General features: G+C 35.6%; 1 protein-coding gene across 1 annotated transcript in view; it reads left to right on the top strand.

Annotated features, from left to right (window-relative positions):
- Positions 1-26,482, top strand: part of ERBIN (erbb2 interacting protein) — a 185,428-nt gene that overhangs the window by 65,952 nt on the left and 92,994 nt on the right. The window contains 4 exon segments of the mRNA XM_021007253.2: positions 9,647-9,723; positions 9,973-10,029; positions 14,692-14,889; positions 20,022-20,139. Coding sequence (XP_020862912.1) covers positions 14,701-14,889; positions 20,022-20,139 — 307 coding nt within the window. The 5' untranslated portion in view covers positions 9,647-9,723; positions 9,973-10,029; positions 14,692-14,700.

The following is a 26,482-nucleotide window of genomic DNA, read 5'->3' as shown; positions in this document are numbered from 1 at the left end:
GCCAGGTTCAGAGAAAAGTTAGTTAGTCATACAGTTTGACTGAAACATTACTGTGTAAAATGGAGGAATATGAAATGTCTGAAAAAGTAGTTGAAAACCAGACTTTGAAAGTCTTTAAATGCTAGTTCAAGCAGTTAATATTTTACCTTAGATAAAATAGAGAGCCACCAAAGCTTCTTGAATTATGGGATTTGTGTGGTTAAACCTCTCTTAAGAAGATTATTTTGGCAGCTGGGTGGGGAGGAGAAGGGAGATACTAGAAAGAGAAATACCAATTAGGAGGCACTGGGATACACAGATACTGGTGATATGATGAGAACCTGAACCTTGGGAGTGCAGGGAAGGAAACAGGTATGAAATTTTGTGTAGGCAGAATTGAAAAGATTGGCAACTTTTTGTATATGGGAAGTGAAGGAGAAGGAAGAATCTAGTTTGAGTAAAAGGTTGTAAAGATGAATGACCAAAACATCCTGATGTTATAAACAGAAATTCAGAAAGTAAGATACAAATGAGGAGGGGAAGGAAGATAATGACTTCTGTTTTTCAAAGCTGTCACATTTAAGATGCTGGTGGGAAATACAGTTGGAGATGTCCAGCAAGTACGTGGCAATGCAGGACTAGAGTTGAGACATTATGGTTGAATATATTGATTTGGAAGTTATCCGCACAGAGATATTTTGAACCCATAGTAGTGGATGACCTCTTTAAGGTAGAAAAAAAAGAGTACCTGGGACAAAACTTCGGAGACATATCTTTTCAGACCATTTAATTCAGAATTAACCTCCCTCCTGCTCTTCAATCTTACATCTCCAGCTACTTATTGGACATCTTGAACTGGATATCTAGTAGACATCTTGCACTCAATGTTTCCAAACCAGAACTCATTATCTTTCTCCTCAAACTCTTCCCTCTTCCAAACTTCCCTATTATTGTAGATGACACTGCCATTTTCTCAGTCATCTGGGCTCATAACCTCTATGCCATCTGTGACTTCTTACTTTCGCCACCATGGTGCCCCTTCTCGCCCCAATCCAATTGATTGCCAGGTCTTCTTGATTCTCCTACATTTACAATATTGCTTATACATCTTTTTCACTTCTGACACTTCCAAGACTCTGGTGTAGGCTCCCCAACACATCATGCCTGGGCTACTGCAGTAGCCTTCTGGCTAATCTTCCTGTCTCAGGTCTCTCTACTCCAGTTCTCAGCTACCTATGTGATCGTCCTAAAGTATAGGTCTGACCATGTCTCCTCCCCGCCTCATGTCCCCTCTGCAATCCACTGATAATGGCCTCCTTGTTGTTCCTCAAACAAAGCATTCCATCTTCAGACTCTATCATGTTTTTTCACTGGCTGTCCCTCATGCCTCAGATGCTTTCTCATCTATAAATAAGAGATATGGTACTAGATGACCTAGCACAGTGTCTTACAGGTTAAGTCAATAAATATCTCTAATAAATGTCTCTATGATCCTAACACTACCTCTTTCACCATCCATATTGCTTAATTCCAATTGAAGCAATCTCTTTTTCTTAAAATAGCTATCCTTCCATCCACTCTTAATCCTTTCTTCCTGGTTAATTCAGAAATTCTCTTTCCTTACTCCTGGCTTTCTTGTCTTTCAAATCTCAGCCAAAGTTCCACCTTCTGCAAAGGCTACAGAAAGGCAAAGTTCCTGGTTCCACTAGTACTTTCTCTTTTATTTACTTGATTATATCAGTATTGATTATATCTATATCATAGTTGATTGCATGTTGTCTTCCTCATTAGAATTTGAGCTCCTTGAGGTCAGTGAATGTTTTAGCCTTTCTTCATATCCCCAGGACTTAATACAATGCTTGACACTTTGTAAGCACCTTGTTGATGGTTGACTATCAGTTAGGGGGTAAGAAAAAAATGATGAATCCATCAGAGAAGGTCCTTGACATGATAGGTAAGAGAAGACAGAAGAGATAGGAGTATCACAAAAACTCAGAGAGGAGAAATTATGGAGGAGGGGAATGTGGTTGATAGTTTTGATATCGGAGTTAGGTAGGATGATAAAAGGCCATAGGATAATTAAAGAATTTCTTGTTTATCATTGAGAGAACAGATTCAGTAGAGTTGATCAGGAGCCTTGATTGCAAGGGGTTTAAGTGAGTCAGAATAGAGACTGCAATTGTAGGAGACTCTTAAATAATTTGACTGTTAGGGGTGAAAAGGCAATAGTTTAAAAAATTTATAGGATGAAATGCAGAAGATTTTTATTTGTTTTGTTTTTGTTTTTAATGGCTGGGGCAGGTCTCTGCCTTACAGGCCTTGAGGAAAGAGTAAGGAGAAACTGAAAATGAAAGAAGGGGAATGTTTAAAGGGACTACATCCCAGAGAAGATAGGAGAAGATGGGATCAAAAATTCAAGGAGGGGTGTTGGCTTTGGCAAGGATCTTGTTGGATCTTGTACAAAGAAAGATCAGAGCAATGAAAGAGAAAATGGAACAAAATAGCACTTTATGGTATCAGGTAGGGGAGAAGAAACTAACAAGGGACTCATTTTAAGCTCCTCAAGGGGAAAGACTATTTATTTTTTTGTATCTCTAACACCTTGACTTTGAAATGTGCTCATTGATCTTTGAAGGGAGAAACAGAATTTTTGTAGCTGAATAAAATTGTAAGAACTATACCCCTTTCTACCCTTGGGACATCTCTTGTACTATGTACTCCTGATCTCTGTACTTAAAACTATGTATTGTGCTTCATCATTTCCGAAGACACATTTCTACCTCATTCTATTGCCCTTGTCCATTTCAGTCAATCAACAAGCATGTATTAAGAACATACTGTGTATCAGGCACTTTGTTAGGCACTGGAGGATAAAAGAACAAAAATACCTGCACAGAACATAAAGAAAATTAAATGAAAGATAATTTTGTGGCAGAGGGAACTCAGTGATTGGGGAAAACTTCATGTAGAAAGTAGGGCTTGAGCTGATTTTTGAAGTATATTAGGCATGTGAAGAGGCAGAATGGAGGAGAAGTAAGGCATTCCATGTTGGGGAATAAGTCAGTGTATTGAGTGGCATGGAAATGGGAAGTAGAGAGTCCTATGTGAAAAACAGCAGGAAGACCATTGTGGTATGGCTGTGTCTGACGGGGCAGTGACAGTGGAAGTTGTGGAAGGGAGCAGAGAAGAGTAGTAGGAATGATAGCAGCAGGATTCTAGTGAAAGTGAGAGAAACTACTAGACAGTATTTTCTACTTTTTTGCACATGGATCCGTATCTGTTTCATAGCACAAGTGCTCCATTGGGACCCTATGAAGGTAAGAAAAAGTAGAAGGAAGATGCTAGGGTATATTGGGTTGTGGATCCTCTTTGGAGATCTAAAGAAAGGAGTTGTCATAAAGATGATGATTATTACTTGGCCTCATAGGGACTTTAGATAGAAGATGATGAGGATGATAATAATTGTATTTATATAGTGCTTTAGGTTTTGCAGGGTGCTTTACAGTTATTACCTGCTTTTATCCTCCCAACAACCCTGGGAAGTAGGTGTTATTCCCATTTTATAAATGGGGAAACTGAGGCAGATAGCAGTGAAGTGATTTGCTCAGAGCCACACAGCTAGTGTCAAAGGCAGAATTTGCACTTAGGTTTTCCTGATATTTCTAGTACTTTATCTACTGCCACGTAGCTACCTGTATACCAGAGACTGAATGACTGTGACTATGCTGATAGAAATAATTTAAGAATAAATGGCTAAATATTTTTTAATGAGCCACTTTTCTGTTAATATCTTTTGGCTATGATATGAGGCTTAGAAATGTATACTATGCAAGGAAGAAGATTTTGATACTTGGACAGTTTGTTTTATTTTCAGCAAAAACAAATAAGAAATTAAGTAGTTGCTGTTACTTCTTTTCCTGTATTTAAAACAATGCTTTAATAGATGTTTGACTGTCTAAGAGTGTATGTGACCAGGAAGCAATTGTCAGATAGTGAAATACCCTCTTTTATATTTAACATTCAAAACAGTGTCTCTTGTCAGAGACAATAATGAGATCTTGCAACAATTTAAAGTAGAAAGCATGAAATAAATAGTAATGTCTTACAAAAGAGAATGTGTTTTGTGCCTAGACTGAAGATTATTTTAAAAAAAAGAAATACTCAGGTTTCTGCAATAATTTGCTGGGGAAATATTGTCAGTAAGCGTATGGTGTACTCTACAGGGCATTTCTTTGTTGTTATAGAGGAATTTTTGCTAATACTTCTGGGATAATAGATTTTGACATTAGAAAGGATCATAGAGATAATTGACAAACCTATTAACCGACATAAAGTGACCATGTAGGGCACTGTACTAGATTATCTAATACAGTCTTATTTATAGCTGAGAGGACTGAGGCTTGAGAGGTTAAATTATTTGCCCAAGGTCATAAGAGATGATAAGTAGCAGAGCTAGGATTCCTCTTTCCACTATACCTTAATGTGACATCTCTAGAAACAAAATAACTGATACCCAGTTTGTCTGGAAATTAGCAAAGTGAAAATGAATATAGGCACTTAAAAATTATGAAGAGTTTACTTGTGAATGTATTGTACCTACTTCTTGGCTGCTTTTTTCCCTTTTTCTTCCCTTGCACCCAAATTTTTCATTGTCTACATCTCAACCTCTTCTAAAAACTGTCGAAATAAACAGCCCATTTGTTCTTGGGCACACACACCCACCTTGTGGCCAAAGTGGTGAACTGTTTGACACTCTCTTCTGTCACCAGCCGTATTGCTTAATTCTGTTTAAGTCAATCTCTTTTTCTTAGTTCTGGGTATGTATTCTTCCTTCCACTCTCAGCTCTTTCTCGGTTAATTCAGAAAAATTTATATCCCTATCGCGACTTCCCACTGGTATTTGTGAGCTAGTCATAGCTAATAAGAGTCATAGCCCATATTAATCTATCATCATGAGGTGCTTTCCATATTTTACTATCTCCTATCTCATTCAATCCTCACAATAGCTTGAGGAAATTTGTCCTCATAGAAAGGTTAACAGATTTGCCTAAAGTCATAGTGGTATATGGTAGAGTCAGGATTTGAACCTCAGGCTTTTTGATTCAAAATTTATGCCACGATACTGTTCATCTGAATCAGAAAGAAAAGGAAAGCCATAAGTCTGAAACTAAAATTAGCTGTTATAGGGGAAAAAAGCAACTATCCTTAGAGTTTAGTTGAAAGCCCAGGAAAATTTACAGAAGCACCATTTCAAACCTTTATAAGTCTCCTAGCCTTCCTATTCTAGCTAGTTAAACCTGTTTTTCTTCTGGCATACAAGTGATTCTTAAAGTCATCCATTAATTTTTTATATATTTTTCTAGTTTTATATGTTATAAATATATTATGTTTATAAATTATTTTATATTTTATTTTATCTTGTTATTTTTAATTAGTATTGTAACTTGTATTAATTTTCATTGTAATTGTGCAAAATATTTCAGGTATTAAAGATTTTTTGGATTGGCCTGGACAATTTACCGTTTAAACAATTATTTTCTTGGGAAAAAATTGCTCAGATGATCTTTAAGGGCCTTTTCAATTCTAACTCATCCTCCTATGGACTGATTTGCTAATAGTTAATCATCCCCATCAACTTGATCTTCAGCACCCTCCTCCCCACTTCCTATTGTGTATTGAGCTGGAGCCCTTGATCCTCCCTCCCTCCCCTTTGGGATGGACATGAATGCACATGTTACATGAATGGGCAGGGAGTTACCATCTTTTTCTGGTAAGATGGAGGATCACTAGGCCTTATCTGTCTACCCGTATTTGCTATAACCTCAGACATTTCATTGTCATGTGAGCTGACAGTAAACATAAGTTTGCCTAGGCCTTTCTCTTTCCCCTTTCATGGCCTTCCAAAGACCATCTGTCCTTTTTTTCCTGCTCTGAAGCTGAAGCCTACTTTTTATGTCCTTTGCCCAATTAAAATGGGATCTCCTTGAGAAAAAGGATTGTTTCAGTTTTCTGTTTGTATTCTTATCTCTTAACACAATGCTTGGCGCAAAGTAAGGGCTTAAATGCTTTTCTGGTTGTTCATTTCATTTATTCACCCATTTATTTTGGAAATGCAGGTAAGTAACTGCTGGGTCTGAATTCAGTGCTTGGAAGTGAGAAGTGTTGTATACAAACCACATTTTAAAAATTTCCTGATTCTGTTTTTTGTCTTTTGTCTGTATAGGTGAGTTTGTTTTTTCTTTATTCTTATTAGAGAGTAATTGTGAAGTAGAGTTGGGAAATTGCCTCTTGGTGGCAGAATCACAGGGTATTATTGCAACAACCTAGGTTTCTTCCCTTTTTCTAACCTGTAATAAAAGTAACCTATATCATTTATGTTTGTTAGAGAGCATGACTGTCAAAGAGTTAAGAGCAGAAGAAATTGTTTGCTATGTAAGATTATTCATTGTACAAAACTATTTTTGTAATCGAATGAAGAGAACCTTGAAACTTTCAGTGAAATCTGGAAATGTACTGACTGTGTGGAGGTAATGATATTCATTGCAATGGGATTTTACTTGTATTAGCTAGACTGTCTTGGACTTGTGAAGGTGGAATTTAGAATTTGTGGCTTAAGGGGGCAATATACCACTTAAGGTACCTAAAGATAAAAAATCTATTCACCTGTTTGATAATCATTCAGTATTTTGATGACTTTATCATGATGCTGTGGATGTTTCTTAATCAACACACAGTTCTTAAGTGTTTATCTTGTGCCAAGTACTATACTGCCTTCTAGAAATATAAAGACAAAATGTAAAACAATCAGTGTTCTCATGGAGCTTAGATTCTGTCAAGGGAGAAATGTACATATTTAACTGCTGAGTGTGTGTGTGTGTGTATACATACCTATACATATACATATATACACACACACACACACATATATGTATGAGATAAATTCAAAATAAAAACAAGAAGGTGAGAAAGAGCACTAGCAGTTTGAGGGTTATCAGGAAAGACATCAAGTAGGACACCATATTTTAGTTAAATTTTGAAGGACATTTTGGCTTCTATGAGATAAAGGTGAGGAGGAGTCACAGTGGAAAGACATAAAGATGAGAGGTGGAGTGTTGTATATGTGTGGAATAGGGAGAAGGCCGGTGGCTGAACTATAGAGTTTGTGAAGGGTAGTATGTGACTCATTTTTGAGAAAAAATTTGTCTATTCCTATACTGCACTGGTCATTGCATTGCCAAAATACTTCTCTTCAACTAAAATATGACAATATTGTTAAGTCAAAAATTATTTTGCTAAGATTTGAAGAAGCCAGGGAAGTTGGGAAATGAGAGTGCCAAACATTTGAGGCATGGGGGACAGGCACTGAAAACGTATGGAGTATGAAAATATGGAGTGTTTTGTTCAAGGAACTTCAAAGAGGCCCCTGACACTAGATTGTAGAACACGTTGATAGGGGAAGTAAGGTGTAAGAAGACCAGGGGCCAGGTTATGAAGAGCTTTGTATGCAAAATAGAGGATTTTATATTTGATACTAGAAATAATAGAGAGTCACTGGAGTTTATTGAAAGGATGATCATTTTTGGCAGGATAGACTGGAAGCAAGTAGACTAACTAAGAAGGCTGTTGCAAATTGTCTAGGCATGAGGTGACTATAGCTGTGTGATCTTGGCTAAATCATTTTTCTTCTTTTGATCTCAGTTTTCTCATTTAGGGGTTAATAATAGCATCAACCTCACAGGGTTTTCTTGAATCACATGAGATAATGTATAGAAAGCACTTTGGAAACCTTAAAGCCATATATATACATGACTAGCTATACATGCCAGCTCTTTGTTTCATTAGCCATAGTTGAGTAAGTTATCGCCTTCCATTTTCTTCCAATTTTTATATATTTTTTAGTATTTATCAAGATATATCCGTTTGGAGCTTATTATCCCATATGGTGTAAATTGTTGACCTTAGCAAGTGTTCTTAACTTGGGATCCACATACTTAAAAAATATATGCTGATAACTATACAACACACAGACACACACACACACACACACACACACACACACACACACACACACACAAATATTATTCCAGACTGACAAAGGAGTCTATGACAAAAAATAGTCTAAATCTTCATTTCTTAAGATTGTTTTCTAGTTTTCTGAGTAGTTTTTGTTGAATAATAATCTTTACTCTAGTAGGCATTGTCCCTGTTTTTACCTACTGTATTTCACTCAATTCTATATTTTGTTTATGAGTTTATTTTATTGATACATTTTCTGTTTTTTAAGCAGTGCCAAATATTTTTAATAATTACTACTTTATAGTGTTTGTATTCTGTAATTCTATGCCCTATACATTCCTGCTCTCAAAAATTATTTATTGGGCTGTGTGTGACTGTGTGTGTGTGTGTGTGTGTGTGTGTGTGTGAGAGAGAGAGAGAGAGAGAGAGAGAGAGAGAGAGAGAAATGAATACTCTTTTAGTATTTTTGGTTTTTTGAGAATAGGTCTCCCTAGCTCACTTAGGCTGGATGTATAGGGGCTTCTCACAACCTAATCTAACCATCTACATTTGACCTACTTGGTTTCCAACTTGGGCTGGGGCATCCTTCCTTATGCAGACTGGTGTCTCCTGCTCTCAAGGGGCTAACCATATTGGTGCTTAACTTTGTGGGGGTGCCCCCAATTATCTCAGTCCGCTACAGTACAGAACTCCTTCATTCAGGTCATCTACCAACCTTAGCCTTCCTGTTTATCAGGTGTTAACGTGCATATGCTACCATGATTGGATCTTTTTGTATACTTGAAATTTATGTTGGACAGTACATTAATATGCTAACAGAATTAATTTTTTTTAACAACCCTTACCCCATAAACTTTCCCTTTTCCAAGACTTCTCTAGTTTTCTGGAGGATAAGTAGCACCATCCTTCTGGATACCAAGGTTTTTCATAGCCTTAGAACCATCTTTGACTTTTCACTCACCTTCAACCCACATCAGTAGGCAATTGCCAAATCTTGGTAATCTTACCTGAATAATACATATCACATCTGTCTCACTATGCGCATAGCTACCACCCTAGTTTAGGGTCTTATCCCCTCTCGCCTAAACTATTGTAGTAGCCACCTAATTGATCTTTCTTCCCCATATTTCTCCTCTGTTCTGCTGCCTAGATGATATTCCTAAAGCTCAGGTCTGACTGTGTCACTTTCCTACTAATTATATTACGTTGGTTCCTTATTACCTTTTTGTTTTCATTCTTCTTGAATCTATTACCTGTCTGTAAGGAGGTAGATAACATAGATTATCATCCATCCTCTGGAATCATGGTTGGGGATTAAATTGGTCTATCAAAATTTCATATACCATAATTCATTAATTCATGTACCATAGTATATTCATGCATTCCGCAGTTAATCGGCACTCCCATATTTTTCAGTTCTTTGTCAGTACAGAAAGAACTGCTATAAGTATTTGTGTGCATATGAGCTCTTTGATGGGGTCTTTGTTCTCTTTGAGGTATAGACCAAATAGTGATATCACTTGGTCAAAGAACACTGTTTAGACCGGGCCTGCACAATATGTGGCTCAGAGACCTCTTGCAGCCTGCCAAAGCGGCCCACCGGCGATATGTTGTGCAGGCCTGTATTTATATCCTCTGCGTTTTTTTGCAGGCTGCCCGAAATCCTTTGGTGGGCTACACGTTGTGCAGGCAGACCTGGTTTAGAGAAGCCTATACATCATGTGAATGGTATACCTAATTCCTGCTTTCTAGTTTTTCCAGTAATTTTTGTAGAATAGTGAGTTCTTGTCTTAGTAGCTGGGGTCTTTGAGTATATTGAACGAAATGCTACTTTGTTTGCTTTTGTTTGTTGTATACCTAATATGTTCCACTGGTAACTTCTCTAGTTTTTAACCAGTATCAAATAATTTTGATGATTATTGCTTAGTTTCAATTTGGGACTGCCAAGCTAAACTTATCTTTCTTTGCTCTTTATAGAATGTTGGCTTTTAGAGCTCAGGGAAGTAACATCAGGGAGATAACCGCAATCCAGTGGTGAGTAACTTGAATTTCATTTGATTGAAATATCATAGTTAATTGTAATGAATATATAAATTTGAAAGAACATTTTATATTTCATAAGCATATGGATTCATAACAACTAGTACAGAAAACAATCTTGATGCACCTGTTGCTACTCAGACTTCAAAAACTTAGCTGTTTCAATTCATCTGATGAAGTTCAGTGCCTTAAGAATTTTTACGACTTCTCTCCCAATGCTGTTTCTGTGTAACATTTTCCCTTAAAGATTCTAAAGTTAAAAAATGTTGAGTGTTCAAGTTGTAGATGAATGTTTGCAAGTTGGATTATGCTTTTTTATTTGAGAAAATATGCAGTAGAAAAAAGCCTTTATTGTAAAAGTTAACTTTAGAAAATGTTATTTAAAGTATAGCATATTAACTATTTCAGAAATATTTCCTGAAGGAAAATTAAAATTCCATAATGTTCAACTTTAGGAGTAAGCAAATTAAACCCCTTTAAGCACAATTAATGGAAACCTTTGAAAATCCAAAAATCTAGTTCATTTCTTTCCTCGCTTCTCCTCCCCTCAGAATTTCTGAACTGTCAGTATTTTGGTGTCCTTATTCACAGAGTTGGCGTAAGACGTAAAAGAAGTCTGATTGGTTCAGTGCTAAGGTGGAGCTATAGCTTTAAGGCTCTGAAGAGCACTCTACCACTCATATAATTTTAATAGTGGCAATTAACTGAGAGATTATAGAATGTTAGATAATTTCTAATCTATTCTAGTTTTAATTCAACCTCTTAATTTTACAGATGGTCTTAAATAATTTACCCACGTTCAAACAACTCTTTAATGACAGCTAGCTGTAGTACCCATCCTAATCATGTGATTTTTCATGACCCCATATTGCAGTTTATAGATTGCCAGGTAGTTTTTAGGTGTTTATATATTTCTTTATAATATATTATTGCTAGCTATATGTGACTTTCATAAAGTTATCCTATTTGATCCTTTTTTTGTATCATCTGTAAAATGAGGGTAATAATAATGATTTTAATACTTTCCTTACAGAATTGTTATTAGGAAAGGGTTTTGTGCACCTGTATTCTTACAGGAATGTAAGTTATTTGAAGAACAGTAGACAATCTGCTATGATTGAACATTAAGGAGAAGCATAGCATCGCTAATGAAGTGGTTCTCTATGGTAGCTAATCTACCAACTGAGAACCAGTGTTCATCTGAAAGTATGTGTTTTCCCTGGGCTAGACCTGCATATGAAATGAGTTGCACGCTACCTCAGTACTTGTATTTGCTGAACAGAAGTGGAACAAACACAGTTAGTATAAAGATGGTGAAATTTCTAGAAGTACAACTTAGGTAAAATTGTGTAACTAAATATATTGCTGTTAAGATATCTGTCTGGTAGACAAGAATGAGGAATGAGGCACTTCTCTGTAATGAGAAAAGATTATTTCACCACATCTCATTTTCATCAGCCATACACACACAGACAAATATTCCAGTACTAAAGAAAACACATGATATTCTCTTCAACTTGAGCAACTGATAAACTGTTGCTGTTTGAGCAAGGTGTTTTGTTTTTTTTTTTTTAAAGGAAATATAACTTGCAATCCCACAGCCCTTAAGCTTGGCTCCCACTTAATGTTGCTCTGTCTAGCTGTCTCTTGCCACTGGGGGGAAGTAAAAACCAGATTTTCCTTTAAAGAAATATGTTTGGGTTTATAGCCTTTTCTTTTTTGTGTGTGTTAATATCACACCTTTCTTGTGTTTAGGCATATAATCTTTATTAAATTATGAAAGTATCTCTATGAGTACAAACTATACATTGTAAATACACTAGTTCTACGAATATGCAATGAGGCTGTTGTGGGGACCAAATTGAATGAGATAAAGCATATGAAGGTGTCTAGTGCTAGATTATAATGATGGCTGACTTTATATAAGATTTAAAATTTTTCTTGTTTGTGTGTGTGTTTAGACATATAACTATTACAGGTGTTATTTTACAGCTTGGTTGCATAGTGGTTAGAGTGCCAGGCCTGCAGTCAGGAAGACCTGAGTTGGAATGTGGCCTCAGACACTTACTAGCTATGTGATCCTGGTGAAGTCATTTAACTTTGTTTGCCTCAGTTTCCTCATCTGTAAAATGAGCTGAAGGAAATGGCAAACCACTCCAATATTTTTGCCAAGAAAGCCCAAATGGAGTTACAAAGAGTCTAATATGACTGAAACAACTGAACAATTTTTTTTTTATTACAGATGAGAGACCTGAGGCTCACAGAGGTTAAGTGACTTGCCCACAATCTGACAGCTAGTGTCAAAGTTAGGATTTGAATCCAGTCCTTACTGACCTCAAAGCTTATATTTTAGTTACAATGTGCTTATAAAAGTAAGGTATATTAGTTCTTGGATATGAAAAATGGTTTATTTTTCCTTGCCTTTATAATACCCATTCATGCAAATTTTTTCGAATGAGAAAATGTCATTTTTAATAAAAACAGTTTTAAGCTGACCTATTTAAACATACTGTTGGTACCAAAAATGGAATCTGAATTAAAAAAACAAACATCAATAAACATTATTACCATTTCTAAGAAAATTGAATTAATATAAATCCATCTATGTATGTAATGAGGAAACCAAAAACCAGACACTTAGAGATCAGATGAGAAAGAGTTGGACTTGTCCACATGTGGATGGAGGGATGTATACTGAAGTTGACATAGTTTGGGACACATAGAAAGTCAATTTTTAGGGTATGTAAAGGAGAGGAAAATACTAGGAATCTGTGGGAAATCACTCATTTTACTCTATTGCCAGAGGGTGATCAAAAAAAGCAATTAGTATGAACTTATATTCCTTCTTTCCTATCTCTCCAAAATCTGTAAGATAATAATCTATATACATCTTGAGGGCATTTTTGATGAAGGTGTAAGAGGGTGTCAGCCTTTCACTGGTGATATTCCACAGGAAACTGCATTTTTTAAAAAAGTCAGATGGATGACTTAAAGGAATAATTGTACTTTTTGATTATTGATTGTTAAGGAAGAATTTTATTTAGTGGAGGAGATAAGGGGTACCATCTTGGATATTGCTGTAATCTTCAACTCCAGTCCTGTAGTCCTGACTGCTCACAGGACATATCCATCTGGATGTCATGTAGGAATCTCAAACTTAACATGTTTGAAACAGAACTCACATTAACCCGCACACCTTATTTTTCCTCCAGACTTTGCTATTTCTGTTGAAGTTTGCAGCCTTCAAATCAACTTGGCATCTTCTGTCTCCCATCTCCTCACTATTTAATCGGTTGCCTACAGTTGATTCCATTTCCATATTTCTTGCATTGCTTCTGTCCATTCATATGGTCACTACTCTAGTATAGGACTTAATCTTTTTCCTGAATTGTTGTAATAACTTCCTAATAGTCTCCCCGCATTCAGTTATTACCTCTTTTTTTAAAAAACTTTAATTTTACTTTTTGTTAGTTAATGAGCATTAATTTTCTCTTCCACTTCATTCATTAAAAACAATAAAACATATATGACACATATACATAGTCTAACCAAATAAACTTTCATATTGGTTGTATTTTTTTTAAAAGTATGTCATTTTGCCACAAATCTATCTATTGACATAAATTTGTAAAGTTTTTTATTATATCTCCTCACCTGATTTTTTTTTTTTCAGTGTCCTAGTATAGAAACTTTTCACACACTGGTGCAAATTGGCAAGTCATGTACAAACTTGTAAGCTTAGAGAGTTACCTGAAGGGGCAGTGGATAGAGCTCCAGCCCTGGAGTCAGGAGGACCTGAATTCAAACCGGCCTCAGATCCTTGACACTTAGAGCTGTGTGACCCTGGGCAAGTCACTTAACCCCATTGCCTAGCCCCACTCCCCCCTCCCCCGAGAGAGAGAGAGAGAGAGAGAGAGAGAGAGAGAGAGAGAGAGAGAGTTATCTGAGGCTCTGAGAGGTCGTGACTAGCTAGGCCTGTGATCATATAGCTAGCATGTATCAGAGGCAAGATTTTCAACTCATGTCTTCCAAATTCAAAAGCTAGTTTCTTACTCCACAATGCCTCTCCTTCATGTAAAATACAATTTTGTAATAAATCTCAATTATACGGTGGGTTCTTAACTTGGAGTCTACAGATTTCTAAGGGATCCACAAATTGATATCAGGAGGTCTCTCTACATAATACATTTTTAATTTTAAAAAATATAGATAACTATATTGATAATAACTAGTTCCTTGGTAATCCTGTTTATTTTATTTTTATTTGAAAACATTCTTTGAAGGGATTCACAGATTTCACCAGACTGATAAAGGGATTCATGATACACAAAAAGGTTAAGACACTTGCCTGGAAATAATGCTTCTTGACTTCACTTGATTTGATGAACCCCTTGGGTAGATTAAAAAAAAAGCCTCATTTGAGACCCAGCCTTCTGGTGATTATCTTTTTTGCATTTAGTAATGCTTGTTCTCAGACAAGGGATACATAGTATGTGCTTTGGCCCATGCTTTGCAGTTATTTTTAGTTTGTTATAGGATTTGCCACATTGCCACCCATTGTGTGGCACTTCACCCTAATGAGGCACTGGTATAAGGTTTTGGTAGAAGATATTTTCAGTCTTATTTTAAAATTTATTTTTGTTTTGGATTTTGCAGTGCCTGAAAATGACTACAAAGCGAAATTTGTTTGTGCGGTTGGTCCCATGTCGTTGTCTTCGAGGAGAAGAAGAACCAGTCACCACCCTCGATTACTCTCATTGTAGTTTGGAACAGGTGCCCAAGGAAATTTTCACTTTTGAAAAAACCTTGGAAGAACTTTATTTAGATGCTAATCAGATTGAAGAGCTTCCTAAGGTATGCATGTATTTTGTTTATTGATTTTACTCAGGTTACTTTATGCCTGTTTGAGAATAACAATACAGTAACACCCATATGCTGTAATTAATTACCATTTGAGTTCGGAGTTTACTTTCTTTCATTTTTTTTTATGTCTTATAGTACACCAAAAGATGTTAGAGTTACTATTTTTTTGTTGTTTTGGAGACATTTAGCTTACCTTACAAATGACCTAGAAATCTGCAGTTTATAATCATTTTTTTGTGGTCATTATGGGAATGTATTGTTTCTGGATGTTGAATAGTCAGCATGATGGATATTTAATTTTAATATTGATAGGATGCTGCTCTTACACATATTTTCACTGCAAATTTTCTTTTCCACTTTCCACAAAATCTTTCATTTCCACTCATTATTTCATTGCTGAAATCTGACCTTTTCTTATTCAACCCTTTTGACTTCTAAGTAGCTTTTGACACTGTTGAGTAACCAGTGCTCCTCTCTCCCTGCTTCCACCCCAACTTCTGTGACACCATTCTCTCTTGATTTTTATCCTGCCTGCCTGATCCCTCTTAGTCTCTTGAGCTGCTGCCATTATAATCCATTTCCTGCCCCACCTGGGTGGGTCCGCATGATACTGTCCTGGACCCTCTGTTCTTTTCTCTCTGCATCCTCTCTTTTGATGATCTCATCAGCTCCCATGTGTTTAATTATTCCTCTGCTCATGACTTAAAAGTTCAGTTCTCATCCATCTCTTTAAATCCAAGTGTAGCATTGCCAAGTGCCTGCTACACCGCTTCATCTGGGCATCCAATAGGCACCCCAGACAGTCCAAAATTGTGTCTAAAATAATACTCCCCAAAAGATCTCCCCCAAACCTGTTCTTCCTTAATACTTATTTCTGTTACAGGTACCCACTTTCATCTACTCACCTTTGTTCATGACCTCATTATTTTCTTTGACTCTTGTCAATTTTATAGCCACATCTTTTCTCTATTAACAAGTCCATCTCTCCTGTTTAGACTGTCATCACCTTTGGCCTTTACAATTACCATAACCTCAGGGCAGCTAGGTGGCACAGTGGATAGAACACTGGCTCTGGAGTAAGGAGGACTTGAGTTCAAATCCAGCCTCAGACACATAACACTCACTAGCTGTGTGACTCTGGGCAAGTCACTTAACCCCAATTGCCTCAGGAAAAAAAAAATTAAAAATAAATAAAAACAAATAAATACAATTACCATAACCTCCTTATTGTCCTCTCTGTCTCCAGTCTCTCTCCTTTCCAATTCATCTTCCACACAATTGCCAAAATAATCTTTTCAGGGCTCAGCTCTTGCTGTCTTATTCTCTTGCTGCCTCTAGGATAAAGTACAAAATTCTCATTTTAGCTTTTAGAGCCCTTTATATTGTGGCTCCAGCCTATATTTGCTTACTTTTTTCATATTGCTCTCCTTGACAGTGTCTGTATTCTACCTACATTGAAACTTGCTGTTCCCAAACTTAGCATTCCATTTTTGTAGTGCAGGTGAGTTCAGATGAAAAGCATCATCCCTCACAGAGATAACTTTAACAAACTTTATTGCTACTAACAAAGGAAAGAAGGAAAAAGCTGCTGTCATGGACTGTCTTTATGTGGTATTCCATGTGTACAGTTGGCAGCACATTGCAGAACAGAGGCAGGTTATCCATGTTCCAGTTGAAGGCACAGAGACTTTGAGGACTTGATCTTATATATCGTTTTATACGACGTGCCAATAGGATACCATTGGGAGAGTGCTCTGTTATTTATAGGATAGTAAAATGAAGATATTTTCTAATTACCTCCTAATAAAGAGATTGGAATGTGCAGCAAGACAGGAATAAAGAGTAACAAAGAAGGAAAGTTAACCCTAATGGTACTGAAATGGGGGGTTAGGGCTGTGCCAGTCAGCTAGTTTTCACCAGCTGATAATCTTCTACCTCCTTGTCTTTGCATATATTGTCTTTTATGCATCTCCTCAACTTTGCCTATTAGAATCCTTTGTTTCCTTCCAGATTTATGTCTCTTCTTTCACTGCTAACCCTACCTTTACCCTCCTATCCTTAGATCTCTCTCTTTAATTTTCCTTGGATTTACTTATCTGTTCATTTAGTTTGCTCCCCAATAGAATATAAATGTTAAAGCTGCATAAGATATTGAGGGGGGAGTGTACAGTGGAGAACAGAAGAAGGTGAAATAACTTAAGAAATATAGTTCCTTTTTCTCATGTCTCCTTTCTAATTTTTGTGATATACAGACATACCTCAGAGATAGTATGGGCTCAGTTCCAGACTACTGCAGTAAAACAAATATCACACCAAAAAAGTTAAATGAATTTTTTTTGTTTTCTAGTACATCTGAAGGTTATAGTTATGCTATATTGCAGTCTATTAAGTGTGCTATATGTCTAAAAAGTATACATATCTTAATTAAAAATACTCTATTGCTAAAAAATGCTAGCCATCATCTGAGCCTTCAGCAAGTCTTAATCTTTTTGCTGGCGGAGGATTTTGCTTCGATGCTGATGGCTTCTGACTGATCAGTGCGGTGGTTGCTGATGGTTGAGGTGGCTGTGGCAATTTCTTAAAATAAGACAGCAATGAAGTTTGTCCCATTGATTGAGTCTTCCTTTCACTAGAACACTTAGGGGCCATTGTAGGGTTATAAATTGGCCTAATTTCAATTAGGTATTGAATATCAGGGTATAGAGAGGCTGTAGGAAAGGGAAAGACAGAACAGATGGTCAGTGGAGCAGTCAAAACACAAAGCATTTATTGATTGAGTTTTCTGCTTTATATGGGTGTGGTTTATGGTACCCCAAAACAATATAGTAGTAACATCAAAGATGACTGGTCACAGATATGACCAAAATGTGACAGAGACATCATGTAAGCATGTGCTGTTGAAAAAATGCTGTTGAAAAAAAAAACACCAATAGACTTGCTTGATACAGCATTGCCACAAACCTTCAATTTGTGAAAAACAACACAATTATCTGTGAAGTGCAACAAAGCAAAGCACAATAAAATGAAGTATGCCTCTACTCCTCAATGGCTTCCATGTGTAATGTTATGCAGATGCCAAAATAGATAATAGGTTATTCATCTGTAATAATAGAAATGTAAGCCAAACCAAGGGGATTGATAGTCTTGCTTTCCTCTGTCTTCTTTGGATCACATTTGGAAAACTGCTGTAACATCTTTCATTCATTGCTTTCTCTCTACTCACACTGCCACGTCATTTCTGGCTCTCATTGTTTCTTATGTAAGCTGTAATCAATTCTTAACCTCTCCATCTTTCCAGGATTTTCCTCTCCATCCTTCACAAAGGTGCCAAGATAATCTCTTTAATAACAGCAACAATAATAATGAAAGCAGCTAACATTTACATAGTGCCTACTATGTGACAGGCACAATTGGAAAAAAAAGTGACATTTTATAAATACCTCATCCTCACAAAAATCCTGGGATTTAGGTACTATTGTTATCTCTATTTTACAGATGAAGAAACTGTGGCTAACAGATTTGAATGACTTGCCCAGGGTCACACAGCTAGAAAGTGTCTGAGGCCATTATTTAAACTCTGGTCTAACTGACTTTAGGCCTGGCACTCTGCCCACAGAGGTACCTAGTTGTAGTTCTGATCATTACTCTTCTTCTCAAAAACCTTATATTGCTTTCTGCTACCAGTAAAATGGTATCATAGACCTAAAGCAGAATGGGACATAATAGCCATCTACCCATAGAATCATAAGTTTAAAGCTGCAAGGGACCTTAGAAACAATTGGGTTTGACATCCTAATTTTATAGATTTAAGAAAATGAGGCCCAGGAGATTAAGTGACTTGTCCTAGAACCTAGATTACACAGGCTGTAAGAAACAGGATTTAAATTCAGTTGTTCTGATTCTTTCCAGTGTACGGTACTGTAGCTACTCCTTTTCCTAACATTTAATGGAAAACATAATCTGTTTCCTTTCCTTTTTTAAAAATTGGCCTATCTACCCTTATTTCATATTACTCCCCTTACTCACCATATAGTCTAATCATGTAAGACTACTAGTTCCCCAAATCTGACATGGATTATAGGAGGGACTTACAAATTAATTTGTTTCACAGACTATTCGTTTGGAAAGGAAAGACTTGATGTTTAATGCATAAAGCCCCATATCACTCTTATTATAATTGCCTGCATTATTTTACTCCTATATATATGCTCATTTATCTTATGGAAATGATAATTATTCCTGATTTTCCACCTTAGAAGAGTGAAAGGAAGTTAGAAAGCCCGTAACTAATGGGAACAGAGTATAGAGTAAGATCAGCAAAATAATTCAGAAGCTTGACACTATATCTGCTTTTCTTTGGCCTGCAAGCTCTAAATAATTTTTGGGCATTTTAAAATGTTTTATTGTATTTATAAATGTAAAAACCACTCTTGGCTTTTAAGTCATACATAAAAAAGACAGATTGGTGCTGGCCATAGGTTGCTTATCCTCAATAGAGAATTAGAATGAAGTTAATAAAAAAGCCTTTATTCAGCAACTACTCTGTGCCAAGCATTAATCTAAGTGTTGATTATACAAATATAAAATTGAGACAGTCATCACTCTCAGGAAGCTCACATTCTAATTGGAGGAGACAGCATATAAAAGAAAGTTAACATTTATATTCAGTTCATGATAGATGGAAAACCCAGGTATGTAGGGAAAGTATCAGGGCAGATGGCAAGACCTTGAGAATCGTGGGACATAATGTGCCCCTACCCGGCACGTAAGGGGTTCAAAGGTTAGATGGGCTCTGGTTTCTTTCTAGGAGGGATCATGGGATCAACATCCAACTGGAAGTTGTCTCCTGCACCTGGTGGGAACTTGGCCTTTGGGAAGTGAAAAGGCTATGGTTCTCTTTTGTGGCAATAAGGGTTGCTGGTCTCTCCTTCTGCCACCCACTGAGTTGAGAAGGCAAAGTCCTAGGTCTCCCTCCCTCCCTCTCTCCCTCACTCAGTGAGACTAATAATATTCACTGTGTGGGAGGGTGAAAGAGAGTTTTAAAAAAAATGATTGTGTATGTGTATTTCAAAAATTCCGGAAGAAAACATAATAATTTTCTTTCTTTCTTTTTTTTTTATCAGCAACTTTTTAACTGTCAGTCTCTACACAAACTGAGTTTGCCAGACAATGATTTAACAACATTGCCAGCATCCATTGCAAATCTCATAAATCTCAGGGAACTAGATGTCAGCAAAAATGGTAAGTTACTTAATTTTTTGTACCTGAATACATTAAAAAATGAAAAACTCTTGAAGGACCAGAGTATGTGAACTTTTTAAAGTTTTGCTTTTTTACATAAGATTATTGGCTAAAATACTGTGTAAACAAAACAGAAAGTTTAAAATAGCTCTGGTGTTTACCATATCGCCATATTGGCATTCTGTTTGCTGAGTAATATTTAAAACTGTATACTTCTGTAACCTTTTAAGAAAATATTTTAAAAGCATGTCACTGACTTGCTTTAATGTGCCTTTCATCCTCCAAAATTGAAAGACCCAACAAGGAAAATTTCTATTCTTCATCTAATCCTCAGGAAGTTTTGAAGAGCTGGATTCAAATCCTTCCTCAGACTCTTCCTAGCTATGTGACTGGGCAAATCCCTTAACATCTAGCCTTCAGTTTTTTCTTATGTAAAGAATATTGGACTTGAGGATTGTTAATTATTTTTCCCTAGCTCTAAATTTATGGTACTTTATCCAAAAATTTTTTTAAAATGCAAAAATTATATTTTCTCCAAAACTCAACCTTCCTCCAAACTTACTGAAAGTGGTCACTATCTTTTAGGTCAGCCTCATTCACACATTGGAGTCAATTTTGACTCTCTTTCCTTTTACTCACCCTCTTATCTAATTTGCTAACAAGTCTTTCTGATAACTTCTGTGTTTAAAGTCCTTCCCTTCTTCTCTTCACTAACCCAGGCTTTTTCCCAGTTCAGTTCTTTATTCACCTTTTGACCAGACTATTGTAGGAACTCTCTAGTCAGTCTTTTAGCTTTCTATTTGTCCCTTCTCCAGTCACTCCTCTACGCAACTGACATTATGTGCCTAAGACATATCCAACTGACTTCTCCCCTCTCCACATGAAAAATCTGTAATGCCTTCCTACTGCCACTCAAATACAAAATCATGAGTCTGTTAATTAAAATTCTCCATAATTTGGTTCCCTCTAACTTTTTCTCCATTCTAATCTCTCTCCTGTAGACAGAATGGGATACTAAATGTTGGCCATGACACCCATACACATTGTTCCATCTGCTGCCTCTTTGCTGTTGTCCATTTTCATGTTTATTGCAGAGAAGCCCTTCCTTCTTTAGAAGGCTGCTCTGGTGGACCTTTACATGACACTTATGTAGATCTCTCCCTCCTCCTACCTTTTTTTTTTTGCCCTCTTGAAATTACTTTATATTAATTTTTATTTACTTCTCTATTTAATACCCTGCCTCCCCCAAGAATGTAAGTTTCTTGAGGGCAGGGATTATCTTTGTGCTTTTTCTTAAATTTATTAATTGATATCTATTTTAACATTTATTTTAAAACCTTTTTTAGTTCCCAGATTATCTCCCTCTCTGCAGCCCATCCCTCACCCACTGAGAAGGCAAGCAATATGATACCCATTATACATGTGAAGTCATGCAAAATATTTCTATATTCATATATTGCCACCGGTACCTCCCCCCCCCCGGCACGAAAAATAAAGAAAGTAAACAATGAATGCTTTAGTCTCTGCTCAGAGTTCATCAGTTCTCTCTCTGTGGAAGTTGATAGCATTTTTCATCGTGGTTCCTTTGAAGTTGTCTTGGATCTTTGTACTGATCAGAATAGCTAAGTCTTTCATAGTTGGTCATCATTGCAGTATTGCTGTTAGCATGTACAGTATTTTCCTGGTTGTGGTCACTTTGTTTTGGATTAGTTCATATAGGTCTTGCACTGGAAAAATGTTTCACCCTTTTGCTGATTATACCACTCCAGAATTTAGTTTGAGGCGTTATTTTAAAGTTGTTTGGAGGGGAATGTTGAAAGAGCCTGGGTATAAAGAGCTTCCTCTAGTCCTTCATCTTGGTTCTATCCTCTATCATGTATTTTTTCTGTTAGGGCATAATTTTTGTATACAAGGATAAATAGATAGATATGACCCTGACCTTGCCCTCAAGTACTTGACAGTCTTGTGTATTGAGGTTAAAAGAGCGTCACATAGTTCCTAGCTGTTTCTACCTACTTGGAGTAATATGAGAGCTTCTTTTTTTGCTTCTTTTTACTTCTACCTGGCTTCTCCTTTACCTTTATTCTTTCTCTTATCTGAGTTGTATGACAGTTGAAGGAAACCAAAATCATCATAGCAGTAACAGCAGTCTTCAGCTGAAGGTGCAATGCTTGGCCAAATTTTGAGTAAGCTGTTTTTATGTACCTCCAACTGTATGGAAGGATGTTGGATCTGCAGTACCTACCCAGTTTTTCTTTACTGGCAGAAACAGGACGTGTAGTTGAAATTTATCTGAGTTAATTTATATCTCTATGAAGAAAGCTTTAAAGGAAAGAATATCTTATGTCAAAATTTGCAGGTCATTTTACATTTCCTTTCTCATGTTTCTCTCAAATATGCCAATATATGTATACTGATAGATCAACAGTGGACTATGCATTGTATTTCCTTCCTTCTCTAATGTATTCCAGTTATGTTACTAATTATCACTGTGAGCTAGGACAACTCACTTAATTTCTCTGGGCCATGTGTAAGATGCTAGGTTAGACAAGATAGTCCCTAAGGTCCTTTTCTGATTTTTAATCCTGTCTTCCTATTATGTTTTCCTTCTAAATCACACTTTACAGAAATATAGTTCCTGTATTAAGCACCTAGCATGGTTCCTTGTATATGGTAGATGTTAAGTGTTAGTTGAGCCACTTATTAATTTCAGCAATTTGTAATTGGATTCAAATTAACCAAAAATGATCTACAGGACCACACTTCACGTTTTGTACTTATGATTCATTTTTATATAGCATGAATTTATGACCATTATCTATTAAGTGGAGAATAGAAATTACTGATTTTACAAGTGTTAATTAGGTGACCTTCATAAAACACTGGTATGCCAAGAAAGAAAAATACTTTATAAATAGACTCTTTGTTATAAGGTTCAAAAAAAGCTCTTCACTACAATCTTTGAAATTATTATATGATAAGCTTACAAGAATTTATTCCCTAAATAAAATTTTTTTCTACCTACTTTATTTTTAAAATAATATTTTATTTTTCCCCAATTATGTGTTAAAACAATTTTTAGCATTTGGGTTTTTTTTTTAAGTTTTGAGTTCCAAATTCTGTTCTTCCCTTTCTTTCCTCTCTCTGAGATGGTAAGGAATCTGATATAGGCTACACATGTTCAGCTTGTAAAACATTTCCATATTAGTCATGTTGTACAAGAAGACTCAAAGCCAAAAAAAGAAAGTAAGAATGAGAAAAATAGTATGCTTCAGTCTTTATTCAGATAATATCAGTTCTTTCTCTGGAGGCAGAATAGCGTATTTAATCATCAATTCTGTGGGATTGTCTTGAATCATTGTATTGCTGAGAATAGCTGAGTCATTCACAGTTTGTCATACAATATTGATGTTACTGTGTATAATGTTCTCAGGTTCGTGTAGTGAATTGTGTGTCAGAGGTCAGACTTAATCTCAGAATTTCCTCAGTATGAGGCTAGGTGTTTGCCATACTATGTTGCTTCTTGCCTCTTTGGGTTATACAATAAATTAACTGGTTAACCCATGGCATTTGTAAAGCTCAATAGGGATATGAGTAGATTATGCTCTACATCTATGTATAAATAAAAAAAGAACTACTTGGAAATCAAATTACATTTGAAAAGGTATGGGCAAAAATGAATTAATCAAACCACAACAAATTATGCAATTTTTTTGGTAGCATATAATCTTTCCCTCAAATGGATTAAATATTATTGAATGACATGACAGGCTTATTGATTTCAGTAAAATAATACATTTTAAATGGTTGCTTTAAATTGATACAGGAAATGTTTTAATGATAAATACCATCTAATTCTTGTCAATTATAATAGCTAGGTGCTGGTGAAATATAAGCTTTTTTTTTTTAATAGCGACTGAATTGAAAAGCAAATAGAGTAATATGTAGCTTCCAAGAAACTTTGCTTCAAAATTACATAAATCTTAGTAGTTGAGAATTATTCAGCTTAAGTGAAAAAGATAATGTGTAAGAGAATTGACCTTTTATTTTATAAAAGGGTTTTTATAAAGACTTTTTTACACAGATGATTAAAGTCTATAGCATTATTCACTTATCTCTCTCTGTGTAACAAAATTTCTATTTTCCCTATGTCCATACTCCTATTTCCTATTGATGTGAGCACTCTGTTAATTTACTAAGAGATAACAGGTTCTGTGTCCATACGTTTTCTTGCTCCGACTTCACTCTTTGGCTCTAGCTTGAATGAAAAAACACAGAATAGGAAGCAGAAGTCATTGACAAGAAGACGTCCTCTCATATCTTCTCTTGAAATTTAGAGTACAGAAATGTAGAACATGTAATTCCTGATTCTCAGTAGCTAAGTTTTCATCTTCATTCTTTTCAGGTGTTCTGACTATAATAACAAATAAAATCACTAAATGGGAGTTCTTTTAATTTAGTGTGAAACTTGTGGTTTGAGGCAACTTTGCTCTTTGAATGTATTGTTTTTCCTCACTTATTTGAGAACCTTTTTTTTCCTTTCCATCTCCTCTGATGCAGCCTGTAACACTTTCATTGGTCCCAGATAACCACATTGCTGCTCTGACCTAACACCTCTAATGCATTCCTGTCCACATCAGGCTAACCCTTAACATAACTAATGTGTGGCCTTATCATTCTTGGTCATCAATGTGAGCATGTGTTTCATATCTCTTTCATATCTAAAAGAGAAGTAAATGTAGTCTAACATTTTTAAACAGCCTAATACTTGTCTGTATATAATTATTTTTCAATATTATGCCAACTGAAGGTTGGGTGTTTTTTTGTTGTTGTTGTTGTTTGTTTGCTTTGGCATCTTCAGAGAGAGATTGCATATATCTGAGATTTCAAGCTCATTACATTTTTTAAAAATTTACTATTTGGTTTCAGGTAAATGTGGTTAAAAATTTAATGGATCATCCTATTACAAGGCATGTTCCCCTAGGAAGACAAAGATAGAAACAAAGTCCAATATATATACAAAAATATTCATAGCAGTACTCTGTAGTAGCAAAAAACTAGAAACAAAGTTTTGCCTATTGTTTGGGAAATGGATGAAAAATCTGTGTAACAAAATGTAGTGGAATATATATGTAATTGGCAAATTGATAAATATTAGGAATTTAAAGAAACATAGGAAATTTTTTATGAGCTGGGACAGAATAAAATGAACAAAAAGCAAGAGACTAATATGCAAAATGACTCAAAAAATGTAAATGAAAAACTTTTTAAAAGAAGCCAAACTCATCTAAATGGAAAATTGAGACAGATGATGACGCTTATCTCCATCTTCACAATCAGAATATTTTGTAGAAGAGAATAGCAATCAATCAGTATTTATTAAGTGTCTACCATGTGCTAGGCACTGGGGTTATAAATACAAAGAATGAACTGTAGTATATTGTATACATTATCAGATTAAGTTATTCTGTCACACACTTTTGCTTAGTTGTTTTTCTTTATCACAAAGGAGGGTTCAGTCTGTAAGTTAGGAGCAATTGAAATAACTGATATAAAGACAAAAGCCATCATTTACTTTTTTCTTAACGAATAAGTTTTGGAAACTTGAAAAGTTTGGTTGAAAAAAAGTAGGTTTAGACAGGCATGTTATACCATATGCTCCAATAAAATTATAAGATACAATCCTAAATGTAAAAAGGTCACTTCATTAAAAAAATTTTTTTGAAACAAAAGAGATAGATGTAGCTTTCTCAGTTAGTGGCTAGCAGGACAGTTCCTGACCATACAAGGGATAGAAGTCTCAAAAGCTAAGAGAAAAGCTTTATTCCATGAAATTAAAAAAAAAAAAAGAAAAACCAAAACTTTTTTTTTTTTGCAAAAACAAAATTCAGGTGACAATGAAAAAAATCTCATTTGGGAAAAAAAAGCTTTAAAATCCATGATACAGGTCTGATATCCTAAATAATATAGAGAATGAATAAAGTATATAAAACCATCAGCTATTCCCTTTTAGATAAGTGGTCAAAAGATATAAAGAAACAATCCTTAAAGAATTGCAAATTATTTTTAAAATTAATTTTTATATATTTTATTTTTTGTATCACCAGAATTTCTCCCACTGCCCTTTTCCCCCTCCCAGAGAGCAATTTTATATAATAAACACTGTTTTTTAAATGAAAAGAGGGAACAGCAAAACTAATCAATATATTGCAAGAGCCTTAAAATATGCAATATGTCATACCTATGTCTACAAAGAACAGATGAGAGTGTCTTCTCATTTCTTTGTTGGGGGCAGGCTTCTTCTTTGTAATTTTGTAACACTTACTTTTGCTTGTTTTTTTTG

This window comes from Phascolarctos cinereus, unplaced genomic scaffold (genome assembly GCF_003287225.1).
Source record: "Phascolarctos cinereus isolate Bilbo 61053 unplaced genomic scaffold, phaCin_HiC Scaffold_4;HRSCAF=312, whole genome shotgun sequence".
Classification (NCBI taxonomy): Eukaryota; Metazoa; Chordata; class Mammalia; order Diprotodontia; family Phascolarctidae; genus Phascolarctos; species Phascolarctos cinereus.
This window is presented reverse-complemented; position numbering and strand designations above follow the sequence as displayed.